The sequence below is a fragment of the Rana temporaria genome, chromosome 2 (assembly GCF_905171775.1).
Source record: "Rana temporaria chromosome 2, aRanTem1.1, whole genome shotgun sequence".
Classification (NCBI taxonomy): domain Eukaryota; kingdom Metazoa; phylum Chordata; class Amphibia; order Anura; family Ranidae; genus Rana; species Rana temporaria.
In genome coordinates, this window is record NC_053490.1 from 129,325,424 (window position 1) to 129,338,418 (window position 12,995).

Here is a 12,995-nt window from a genome sequence, read left to right on the forward strand (position 1 = left end):
GTAACTGATTCTATGAATCAGCCGCATAGTTAGGACGGGCGGCTCACAGAGATACGACGGCATATCAGGAGATCTCTTTTGTGAATCTGGCCCTCTATTTCTTCTTTTATCACAATTTGGCGTGTTGGAAAAATATGCACAAACACTGAAAGCCAGCATGAAGAAGGTCTCGAAATGATGTTGCATAACCGCTCACTGTGTTTACATTGAATGACTTTTCGTCACGAATGAAAGGCCGCTCCCCATGTGACCTTGTACACTAATCTATATATGTTACATTGGAAGAGTTACTATCAGATCGCTTTGCTGACCTTCTAAACTGAAAGAACTGCAGCCTTTGCATAGGGACTGTCGCATCACTTGTCTTCTGTCTAGAAATTATTTGAACTTCCGTTGAATACGAAGGTAAGGAAATTTTACCTTATTACTTTCTCAGCTACAGAGTACTTTACTGACCTGAACCTCATCCACATCTCATTTTTCTCTTCTTTACGTAAATGGTCTTTTTTTTTGTGGTGTTTCCTATTATAATACTTGTTCACACTGGATCTCCTCAGTTCTCCTTTTTATTTCAAATAAAACTGTCACAAAAAAAATACTGCAATTGATTTTCTTTCTGAAAAACTATAACATTATTGAGGATCCCTAAACAACATGCTACAATGGATCTAAAAAAAACAGCTTGGTGTGCATGTAAATGTAGAGATAGAGAATGCATGGAGAGAATTTTAACCCTTTCATGACTAAGCCTATTTCTGACATTTGACGTTTTAAAGTTTAAAGTTAAAATCCATATTTTTTGCTAGAAAATTACATAGAACCCCCAAACATTATAAATGGCGATTATTGCAATATTTTATGTCACGCTGTATTTGTGCAGCAGTGTTTTAAACTCAACTTTTTGTGAAAAATGTACTTTCATGAATTAAACAAAAAAAAATGGAAAAGTAAAGTTAGCCCATTTTTTTTGTATAATGTGAAAGATGATGTTACGCCGAGTAAATAGATACCAAACATGTTATGCTTTATAATTGTACGCACTCGTGGAATGGCGACAAACTACGGTACCTAAAAATCTCCATAGCTTTAAACTTTTTTTTACGGTTACCAAGTTAGAATTACAGAGGAGGTCTAGTGCTAGAATTATTGGTCTCGCTCTGATGATCGTGGCGATACCTCACATGTGTGATTTGAACACCATTTACATATGCGGGCGCGACTTACGTATGCGTTTTCTTTGTTGCGCGAGCTCGCGGGGAGGGGGGCGCTTTAAAAAAAAAATCTTATTTATTTTTATAATATTAAATTGTGCTTTAAAAAAAAAAAATGTGATCACTTTTATTGCTGTCAGAAGGAATGTGAACATCCCTTGTGACAGTAATAGGTGGTGACAGGTACTCTTTATGGAGGGATCGGGGGTCTTAAAGACCCCCAATTCCTCCTTTGCACTTCAAAGTATTCAGATCGCCGAAAACGGCGATTCTGAATACTGTGTATATTTTTAAATTTGGCGCCATTGGCAGCTGAGTAACCCGGAAGTGACGTCATGACGCCGCTTCTGTGTTTACATTGCGAAGACTGAATCAAAGCCATTTACGGCTTTGTTTCAGTCTGGGGCGAGACACTGGAGGCGGCGGATCGCAGCTCGGGTCTCCCGGTGGAACGGGAGGCCCGGTCAGAGCGGCTGAAGGGGGGATGTCCCATCCCACTCCTCGGCATTAACAACCGAGCGGCTTTTAGCCGCATTCGGTTGTTATGCCTGGATAGCCAATCGCCGGCTGTAAACAACGGTACCGGGATGATGCCTGCAGCTGCGGGCATCATCCCGGTATAACCCCCGGGGCCGCATATGTGCGTGCGCTCGGCGGGAAAGGGTTAAATTAAGCATATGAAATAGGAAAAAGACCTATCAGTACATTTATTAATCACATACGGATTTTTTTTTTTATAAATGTTAAGTCTAGTGCCCATTGCAGTGAAACTATTTCATAAGGCCAGTGATATGTTTGCTGCAAATGTATTAAAGTGGTTGTAAACCACGGATGATCAAGGAAAAAAAACACACCTGCAAGGCAATGGCATAATGTGCTACTGCATTGCATACCAGCATATTATGAAATATTCACCTTGGAACAAAGCCATCCAGCACTGTAAAGTCACTGCTGAAAGGGCTGACATGTTCCCCCGTCTGTTTTCCAGGTTTGCGAGCTCCAGCTATGTAATTGGCCGGAGCTGCAATGACGTCACCCCCGTGCATGCGCGCAGGAGCTGCCGTTACTGGCATGGGGTTTTCCAGCACTGTAAGCCAAACCTTCAGAATGCATGCGCCGATGATGTCTTCGGCTGCATGCTTTCTGAATATCTCCTAAACTGTGCAAGTTTTGGAGAAATTCACAGTACCTACAGGAAAGCCTTATTATAGGCTCACCTGTAGGTACAAGTGGTAGACCAGAGTTTACTATCGCTTTAAAGGGGTTGTAAAGATTTGTGTTTTATTGTCTAAACAGGTTTAAGCTAGTGAATTGTTGGTTCACTTACCTTTTCCTTAGATTTCCCTTCTAAATTTGTTTTTCTTTGTCTGAATTTCTCACTTCCTGTTTCTCCTGTTTCTGTTTCTGTTTCTTCCTGTTTCCTGTTTAAGCTTGCCCTCATCATCTGAGCCGTTCTGGCTGGGGGTTAGTCAGCATGCTCGCCCACTGTGTTCACAGTGTCTCCCCGCAGGGATGTAGTCCCAAGGGAGGGGGCGAGCACGCTGACTAACCCCCAGCCAGAATGGCTCGGATGATGGGGGCATGCTTCTCGAGGAGAAACAGGAAGTGAGAAATTCAGACAAAGAAAAAAAAACATTTAGAAGGGAAATGGAAGGAAAAGGTAAGTTAACCAATAATGCACTAGTTTAACCCCCCCCTGGCGGTATTCCCGAGTCTGGCTCGGGGTAAGATTTCTTTACCAAAAGCGGTATCCCCGAGCCAGACTCGGGCTCGCCTCGCAGCAGCCACAGACAAAGTTACTTACCTTGTCCCTGGATCCTGCGATGCATCCCCGCTGTGTGAGCGAGCGGCGTCCTCGCTCGATTCACACAGTGTCCCCGTGTGCCACCGATCTCCGTTCACTGCGACGTTGCGACGCACGGGGGCGGAGATCGGCGCCAAATTCAAAAAAGTAAATAAACACATTACATACAGTATACTGTAATCTTATAGATTACAGTACTGTATGTAAAAAATACACACCCCCCTTGCCCCTAGTGGTCTGCCCAGTGTCCTAAATGCACTTTTATATAATAAAAACCTTTCTTTCTCCCTGCAAACTGTAGATTGTCCATAGCAACCAAAAGTGTCCCTTTATGTCAAAAATGGTTTTAGATCAGCTAGAAAACAGCAATAATAAATTATAATCACTTGCAGAATTGTGCGATAGCGATTTGTGGGGAAATTCGTCATAAAAAAAAAAAAATAATGACAGCGACAATTCTGCAACTGAGCAAATTTCAGTGTTTTTGATTACATTATTGAATAATTTTTATTATAATTACATTATTATTTTTTATAATTATTTATAGTTATTTATTATATTTTATGATTTTGTTTTTCAAACTTTATCATACCCGAGATGTCTACTAGACTCTCGTTTGGACAGATTTAAGTGAGTTATTCCTAAGAATTACAGGCCTACAATGTAAAACGCCAAATTTCCATGCAAAATAATGGTACCGCTTTCAGCACCTAAAATCTGAAATAATCATACCGCCAGGGAGGTTAAAGGAACCTATTTAGAAAATAAAAAACAAACTTTTACAACCCCTTTAAGTCACAAATTTCCAGATCACAAAGACTGCAGAATGTACTCTGACAGCCAGCAGAAAAAAGTTCCTTGAAATAATAGCAAAGTTGCCTATTTACCCATTATGTTTATTTTAAAGGTACATTAAATAACGCGAAGGATGATATGCTGCTCCACATGTGATCGTGTACAATAATCTATATATGTTACCTTGGGAGAGTTACCATCAGATCGCTTTGCTCACCTTCTAAAGTGCAAGAACTGCAGCCTTTGCATAGGGACTACAGCACCACTTGTTATCTGTCCACAAATTATTTGAACTTTGGTTGAATACGAAGGTAAGGAAAATTTACCATATCACTTTCTCAGCTACAATAAATAAGAGTGCTTCACTGACCTGAACCGCATCCACATCTCATTTTTCTCTTCTTTACTTAAAGTGGTTGTAAAGCTTTGTATTTTTTCAAATAAAATGAACAAACATGCCATGCCAATAGTTTTGCACAGAGCAGCCCAGATACTTTTCTTCTGGGTTCCCCCCACTGGCGCTCCAGGCCCCTCCTCTTTATAGGGTGCCCCCAGGTAAAGCCACTTTCCCTGGGGCACCCATGCATGCTCAGTCCCGAGTCTCGCAGCTGCGTCCCATGACACGGCCCTGCTCCTGTGTCACTGCAATTGATTGACAGCAGCGGGAGCAAATTGTTTCCGCTGCACGTCACTGGATTGGATGGGCTCAGGTAAGGAAAGGGGGGGTCTGGGGGGCAGCTGCAGCAGAGAAGGTTTTTCACCTTAATGCATAGAAAAAAACTTAAAGCAGAGTTCCACCCAAAAGTGGAACTTCTTCTTTAAGGACCCCTGACCCACTGACATGCCACATTTGGCATGTATTTTTTTTTGGGGGGGGGTGGGTACTTCGTTTTGGCAGGTACCCAGCTCCCACTTTCACTTGGCCACCTAGGCAGCTCAAGTAGAAGTTCTCCTCAACCCCTCCCTCCCTGCAGTCTTCTGATACACGTCACAGGTCCCAGAAGATTGCCATTAAGGACGCGCATCGCGACTCACACACGGTTGTGAAGCCGCGAACTGTCACAGCCGGGTGCCCACACTAGTGATGTTGGCGCCGGGGGGAGAGGCGGGGGAGAGAACCAAAGCTTCCGGTGGCCGCATTGCTGGATCCTGGGACAGGTGAGTGGCTGTTTATTAAAAGTCAGCAGCTACACTATTTGTAGCTGCTGACTTTTAACCGGTTCCCGACCGGCTCACGCAGATTTACTGCGGCAGAATGGCTCTCCTGGGTGAAATTTCGTACACATACAGCTTTGCCCATAAGAACCACCAGAGGACTTGCGAGCGCCGCCAGAGGCACGCGTGCATGCCCCCGCTGCACAGTAAGGAACCTGATGCACATGGCCAGCGGGCGCGATCGCCGCCAGCCACGCGTGATCGTGTGCACGAGCGACAGCACAGGGGTTTGCATGTTTGAAATGGCTAATCAATGGAAGCAGCCCCATGCGTCCAGCCTAAATCTGCGCCCACCCTACGAGAGACTGCGACTACAGGAGATGATCAGAGACTGTGACTACATGAGATGAACAGAGACTGCGTCTACGGGAGATGATCAGAGACTGCAACTACATGAGAGGATCAGAGACTACGACTACGGGAGATGATCAGAGACTGAGACTAAGGGAGATGTTCAGAGACTGCGACTACATGAAATGTTCAGAGCCTACGACTACGGGAGATGATCAGAGACTCCGACTACAGGAGATGATCAGAGACTGAGACTACAGGAGATGATCAGAAACTGAGACTAAGGGAGATGTTCAGAGACTGCGACTACAGGGAATAACTAGAGACTGCGACTACATGAAATTTTCAGAGACTGCGACTACAGGGAATAACTAGAGACTGCGACTACAGGAGATGTTCAGAGACTGCGACTACATGAGATGATCAATTAGCCATTATTATAATTTTCACCCCTGTGAGAGAACCCCCCTGTGTGTCAGTGACCCCTGTGAGAGAACCCCCCTGTGTGTCAGAGACCCCTGTGAAAGAAACCCCCCCCCCGTGTGTGTGTCAGAGCCCACTGTGTAAGACCCCCCCTGTGTGTCAGAGACCCCTGTCAGAGAAACCCCCTGTGTGTCAAAGCCCCCTGTGAGCACTGAAGGGGCAGAGCAGAGACAGCTTGCTATTGGGGTCACTCTGCAGGGTGGGGGAGCAAAAAAGATTGGGGCTGCTCTGGGAAAAACTATTGCTCAGAGCAGGCAAGTATAACAAATAATTTTAAAACCACTTGCTGACCTGCTCACGCAGATATACTGCAGCAGGTCGGCTCTCCTGCACCAACCAATGTACCTGTACGTCGGGCTGTGCAAGGAAGGGTAGTGGACGGCTGGCGACCCGTGGTGAGGGGAGGCAGAACGGGAAACTGTATTGCAAAAAATGGCCTGGTCTTTAAAGTGAAGTTCCACCCAAAAATGGAACTTCCGCTTTTCGGTTTCCTCCTCCCTTCCGGTTTCACATTTGCCACCTTTCAGGGGGGAGGGGGGAAAAGATACCTGTGTAATCCAGGTATTTGCTCCAACTTCCGGGCATAGGTCACTGAAGTATCTGCGGCGATCTACGCCATGTCCAGCCCCTCTTCCGTCCCCCCGCTGTCTTCTGGGAGACACACAGGTCCCAGAAGACAGTAGGGACCAGTGGGATCGCGCAGCGCGACTCATGCATGCGCAGTAGGGAACCAGGAAGTGAAGCCATGAGGCTTCACTTCCTGATTCATTTACCGAAGATAGCGGCACCTCCACCCGAGAGCCAAGGGACAGATCGGCTTCAGGTGCTGACCCCCCCCTTGCCGCCAAGCGTACGCACACATGCGTCCTCGGCTTTCGGGGGTTATACCGGGAAGATGCCCGCAGCTGCAGGCATCATCCTGTATCATTTTTTATAGCGGGCGATCGGCTTTCCGGTGAAAACCGATGTGGCTAAAAGACACCCGGTTGTTCCGCTGGAGGAGCAAAAGGGGACACTCCCCCACCTCCGCCGCTCTTACCGGGCCTCCCGTCCCACCGGGAGATCCGATACACGATGCGCCACCTCCGGCGCCTAGAGAGACTGGCACGAAGCTGTAAATGGCTTTCCGCCAGTCTCCTGAATGTAAACACGGAAGCGATGTCACAACATCACTTCCAGTTTACTGGGCTGCCAATGGCACCGGATTTAAAAAAAATATATACAGTATTCAGAATAGCAGTTTTCAGCAATCTGAATACTTTGCAGTGTAAAGGAGGGATCTGGAGTCTTTTAGACCCCCGATTCCTCCATAAAGAGTACCTGTCACCACCTATTACTGTCACAAGGGATGTTTAACATTTCTTGTGACAGCAATAAAAGTGATCAATTAAAAAAAAAACACAATATAATAATGTCAAAATAAATAAAATACGATTTTTGTATTTTTTATCTGCCCCTGTCCTTGCGAGCTCACACAGCAAAGAAAACGCATACGGAAGTCGCGCCCGCATATGTAAACGGTGTTCAAATCACACATGTGAGGTATCGCCGCAATTGCCAGAGCGAGAGCAATAATTCTAGCACCAGACCTCCTCTAACTTTTACCTGGTAACCGTAAAAAAATGAAAGCGTCGCCTATGGAGATTTTTAGGTACTGTAGTTTGTCGCCATTCCACGAGTGCGTGCAATTATAAAGCGTGACATGTTTGGAATAAAAAAATTGGGCTAAATTTACTTGTTTCGTTTTTTTTTTTTAATTCATAAAAGTGTCATTTTTTATTTATTTTTTCCCAAAAAGTTACTTTTAAAACACTGCTGCACAAATATCGTGTGACATAAAATATTGCACCAATTGCCATTTTATTCTCTAGATTTTGTGCTAAAAAAATAGCACAGGGGCTAAAGTGGTTAAAAAAAAAATCTTTTAGAATCACTTTATGTGCAGATCAAATAAGTAAACTGAACTGCATGTTCCAGATGAGGTCTTACTAATGATTTGTGCGCAGACAAAATTATCATTTTCTCTGAAATCTGTACCTCTTTTGATACAAGAGTGTTTTGCTAGGTTTAGAAACTGCAGCATGGCACTGTATGCTATTAAGTCTATGATCTACCAGAACACCCAGATCCTTCCCTACCTTTGACTTCCCCAGATGTTCTTTCTAAGACGTATGCATGTTTTTAGCCCCCAAGTGCATAACTTTACATCTAGCAATATTAAACTCATTTGTCACATCAGTTGTTCAATTAAGGCCTTGTGCACATGTCCTGCCATCTCTCAGACACCTTTCTTCCTGGCAGCAGCATTTTGGTAGGAAAAAACCCTTGACCCTTGTAAATGGCATGCAATGCCAAGCTGCGGTTTCCAAAGTGAGCAAAGTCCTTTCTTGTATTAAGAGAGGTATGGACTCCAGAGAGAGAGAGATATCATTTTGCCCCTGTACAAATCATTAGTAAGACCTCATCTGGAATATGCAGTTAAAGCAGTGATGTACTGACCATTGGGTCTACAGGGAGTTTCCCGGTGGGCCGGTGGCTCAGTGGGCCAGCTTCAGTGACAGCGGGCCGCCGCCCCCCCTCCGCTCCTCTGTCTCTCCCTTCCTGCAGCGCTCACCTCCTCTCCCTCCCCATATCGCTCACCCGGGGGGAACAAAGAAGCAGGGGAGGACCAGAGGAGCATGGGGGAGGGGACAGACAGCTGACTCAACAGCTATGGCCTGGGAGTTTCTCACTTCTGCCTAATCTTGTGCCATAAGGGGGGGCGCCGAACTGATTCTTTCCCCGGGTGAAATAATGTCTAGCTTCCCCACTGGTACTGCCTATAAGAGTACCAGTACCAGCCATTCTACTCTAATAAAGTAGAACAGCTAGTGGCTAGTGAAGGGGGAGAGGGGGCTTGAGTGGCCTGGGGGGGGGTGTGGGAGTTGTCCGGCCACCATGGGAGAGACCTTTTAAAGTGGGCAAGTCTGGATGAAGTCCAGGGCCACATTTTTGTCCCAGTCCAGCCCTGAGTTAAAGGGTCACTAAAGGAATTTTTTGTTTAGCTAAATAGCTTCCTTTACCTTACTGCAGTCCTGGTTTCATGTCCTCATTGTTCGTTTTTGCTTTGATGTTGCTGTAATTTCTCTCTGTTCTGGACACTTCCTGGTTGTCTGTTTCCTGATCACCACAGTACTGGGAGATTTCTCACTGTGGTGACTAATTAAGGAGGTGTGATTACTGTGTGTCTAAAACCCCTCAGTACCAATCCAGTTTCGTTTTGCAAAACCTTCACTGCCCTCTATTGGCTCTTTGTCCCTGTACATCAGAGAACCAGGAAACAACAGCAAAAACGAAACTAAACTGCAGGTACATTATATGATTGTTTTTTATCTATTTTTAATCATTTTTAAAAGGAATCAGTTAACTATTATGTCTCTATACCCTGTAAACAGTCATTTCAGCAAAGAATTTTTTTTCCTTTAGTGACCCTTTAAGTTTTGGGCTCCAGTTCTCAAAAAGGATATTGGGGAACTGGAGAAAGTGCAGAGAAGGGCAACCAAACTGATAAGAGGCATGGAGGAGCTCAGCTATGAGGAAAGATTAGAGAAACTGAATTTATTCACTCTTAAGAGGAGAATAAAGCCCCATACACACCATCAGATTATCTGCAGATTTTTGTCTTCAGATTTACCAAAACCATATAATATGAGGTCAAACCTTAAGAGTTTCAATGTGTATGCAATCAGGCAGGCCCTTGTACTACATGGTTTTGGTAAATCTGAAGACAAAAATCTGCAGATAATCTGATGGTGTGTATGGGGCTTAAGGGGGGATATGATCAACATGTACAAATATATAAGGGGTCCATATAGTGAACTTGGTGTTGAGTTATTCACTTTACGGTCAACACTGAGGACAAGGGGGCACTCTTTAGGTCTAGAGGAAAAGAGATTTCATCTCCAAATACGGAAAGGTTTCTTCACAGTAAGAGCTGTGAAAATGTGTAATAGACTCCCTCCAGAGGTGGTTCTGGCCAGCTCAGTAGATTGCTTTAAATAAGGTCTGGATTCTTTCCTAAATTTACATAATATAACTGGGGACTGACATTTATAGGTAAAGTTGATCCAGGGAAAATCTGATTGTCTCTTGGGGGGGGGGGGGGGGTCAGGAAGGAATTTTATTTTTCCTGCTGTAGCAAATTGGATCATGCTCTTCTGGGGTTTTTCGCCTTCCTCCTCTGGGATCTTGGAATTGGGGTATATGGGATCTTATTTTATTTATTTTTATGGTTGAACTACACATTTAACACCAATCGCTTGGCCAGAATTATTTATAACATAATAAAAACACACACTCGCACACTATATATTACCAAAAGTATTGGGACACCTGCCTCTACATACAATTTAATGGCATACAAGTCCTAGTCCGTAGGGTTCAATATTGAGTTGGCCCACTCTTTGCAGCTATAACAGCTTCTGTTGGTTCGTAGGTTGAGGAAGGTAGGAACATGAGCCTACAGAGAGGGAAGAACACTGTCAAACAACACATTTAAACAACCTGGAAGAATGCAGGACAGGGTTCAGTGTTTCAGCTTGTTGTACCCCCACATCTCCATACAGCTAGTGGTGATGATGCGAGATTTGTCAGCTCTACCCCCTCTTCCTCCTCCATGCCTTCCTCTGCTGAATTGTCCTATGAACCACAAGTACTCCCCAAGCGTTCAAAGGGCTATTCAATGAGTCAGGCTAAAAGGTGCCACGCAGTGCTTCAGCTAGTGTGTCTAGGGGACAGGAACCACACGGAGCAGAGATTTTTGCAGCTCTGCAGGGGCAGGCCCAGCGGTGGTTCACGCCACGCCAGCTGGAGCCAGGAATGTGTGATAATTGCACAAATCTCCTGTTTGCCCTCAGTCGCTCTATGTCGATTCTGACTTCATTTTCCAGCAGGACTTGGCACCTCCCCCACACTGCCAAAAGCACCAAAACCTGGTTCAATAACCGTGGGATTACTGTGCTTGATTGGCCAGCAAACTTGCCTGACCTTAACCCCATAGAGAATCTATGGGACATTGCCAAGAGAAAGATGAGAGACATGAGAGCGAACAATGCAGAAGAGCTGAAGGCTGCTATTGAAGCATCCTGGTCTTCCATAACACCTCAGCAGTGCCACAGGCTGATAGCTTCCATGCCACGCCGCATTGAGGCAGTAATTGCTGCAAAAGGGGCCCAAACCAAGTACTGAGTACATATGCATGCTTATACTTTTCAGAGGTCCGATCTTGTTCTATTTTTTTTTTTTGTTTTGTTTTTATTTTTTATATTTGATTATTCAATAAAAACTATTGTAAAAGAACAGACACATTGTATATGTATATCTTATGATTGAACACATTTTCTGAATGTATCTTTCAGTGACGAGGATCCTACTGCTGATTCATCATGTGGCTTCCTTTGCTGGTAGTGTTGGGTTTGATCTTCTTATACAGATGGTACCGACAAAGTCTAATCCTGGACAATCTCGCAGGCAAATATGTGTTCATTACTGGATGTGACACAGGATTTGGAAATATTCTGGCAAGGAACTTGGACAAACGTGGAATCAGGGTTCTGGCTGCATGTCTGAGAGAGACTGGAGCTGAAAATCTGAAAAAAGAGACTTCCAGTAGACTGCAGACTGTCATTTTAAATGTCACTGACAGTGAGAGTGTCCGCAGTGCAGCCAAATGGGTATCTTCTATTGTTGGAGAACAAGGTCAGATTAACATTTCTTAGCTTGAATATTAGCAATATGAAACTTGTATTATTCGATCAGGGCAATTAGGATTTTTTTTTCTAGGTGAAATACAGTGTCTTGAAAGTATTCATACCAAGTATTCATAAATTCTCCACATTGTCATGTTACAATCAAAAACTTAAATGTATTTTAATGGGATTTTATGTGATAGACCAACACAAAGTGGCACATAATTGTGAAGATAAAGAAAAATTATAAATGTTTTTTAAAATGTTTTACAATGAAAAGTGTGGCATGCATTTGTATTCAGCCCCCTCCCCGAGTCAATACTTTGTAGAATGACCTTTCTCTGCAATTACAGCTGAAAGTCTTTTTGGGTATGTCTTTACAAGTTTTGCACATCTAGAGTCTTTCTCAGTGTTTCTTGCGGGTAGTGCAGCCCATTAAAATGGGCTGACCTACCCACGACGTGTGCACCTAATGCACATGTACAGATCTGAACCCATACTTACATCAGCGTCCTCTCCCTCTTGATGAGTGTCCTCCAGGTCCTCCTTTATATCACCACCCTCCACAGTAATGTTCTCACACTTTCTTGACACAACCCCCCCCTGCCAGTACTGTACTTTGCCCCTATTTACATTGTCCCCCCACATTACTATCCTCAGCCCCCTTCAGATTACTGTCCTCATTGCCCCCACATTACATTTCTCCACTCCCCCACATCAGTCTTCAGCCTCCCCCACTGTAATGTCCACATCTCCCCATCTCCCCCATACATCATAGTCCGCTCAGCCCCACCCTGATATCCTCAGCCCACCACATCACAGCCCTCAGCAACTCCACTTTAATGTCCTCAGCGAGTCGGCAGCACACACTTTCCTCCTTTTTCAGACTAGTGTCCTCACTCCCTGTAATTTCGCCCCCTCCCTCACTTACCTTGCACTGACCGGAGGGAGGCATGGCATGTCTCAGATGGAGGGCGGGCGTTGCAAGATGGTGGTTGGTTGCCTAAACCGTCCTTTATCTTCGCAGCCAATCACCTGCCTGTTAACCTCTGGCAGCTCCGCCCTCCATCTAGAACTGTACCGCCTCTTGCTGTCGGCTCTGTGTGAGGATTACAGAGACGGCAGGGGAAAGAAAAAGCTGCTAAATGGCGGTACCACAGGGGGCCGCATAGGAGAGTGAGGCAGCCCGCATTTGGCCCGCGGTCCACCATTTAGTGATGCACGTCTAAACTATTCCATTGTAACTCTGACTGTATGTTTAGGGTCATTGTACTGCTGGAAGGTGAACCTCCACACCAGTCTCAAGTCTTTTTTGAAGACTAACATGTTAGTCAGACAAGGAGAGCATTAATCAGAGGAGCAGTCAGGAGGCCCATGGTAATGCTGGAGGAGCTACAGAGATCCACAGCTCAGGTGGGAGAATCTGTCCACAGGACAACTATTAAGCCTCGGACACACGGCCGAGGAACT

General features: G+C 44.9%; 1 protein-coding gene across 2 annotated transcripts in view; it reads left to right on the forward strand.

Annotated features, from left to right (window-relative positions):
• The first annotated feature begins 281 nt into the window (after positions 1–281).
• Positions 282–12,995, forward strand: part of LOC120929494 (retinol dehydrogenase 7-like) — a 29,386-nt gene continuing 16,672 nt past the window's right edge. Inside the window, exons 1-3 of one of the 2 annotated variants that reach the window (XM_040340977.1) lie at positions 282–405; positions 3,923–4,121; positions 11,196–11,535. In XM_040340977.1, the coding sequence (XP_040196911.1) occupies positions 11,223–11,535 (313 nt within the window). In that variant the 5' untranslated portion in view covers positions 282–405; positions 3,923–4,121; positions 11,196–11,222. The remainder of the gene's footprint in view (positions 406–3,922; positions 4,122–11,195; positions 11,536–12,995) is intronic. The other variant, XM_040340978.1, reaches the window with a different exon arrangement.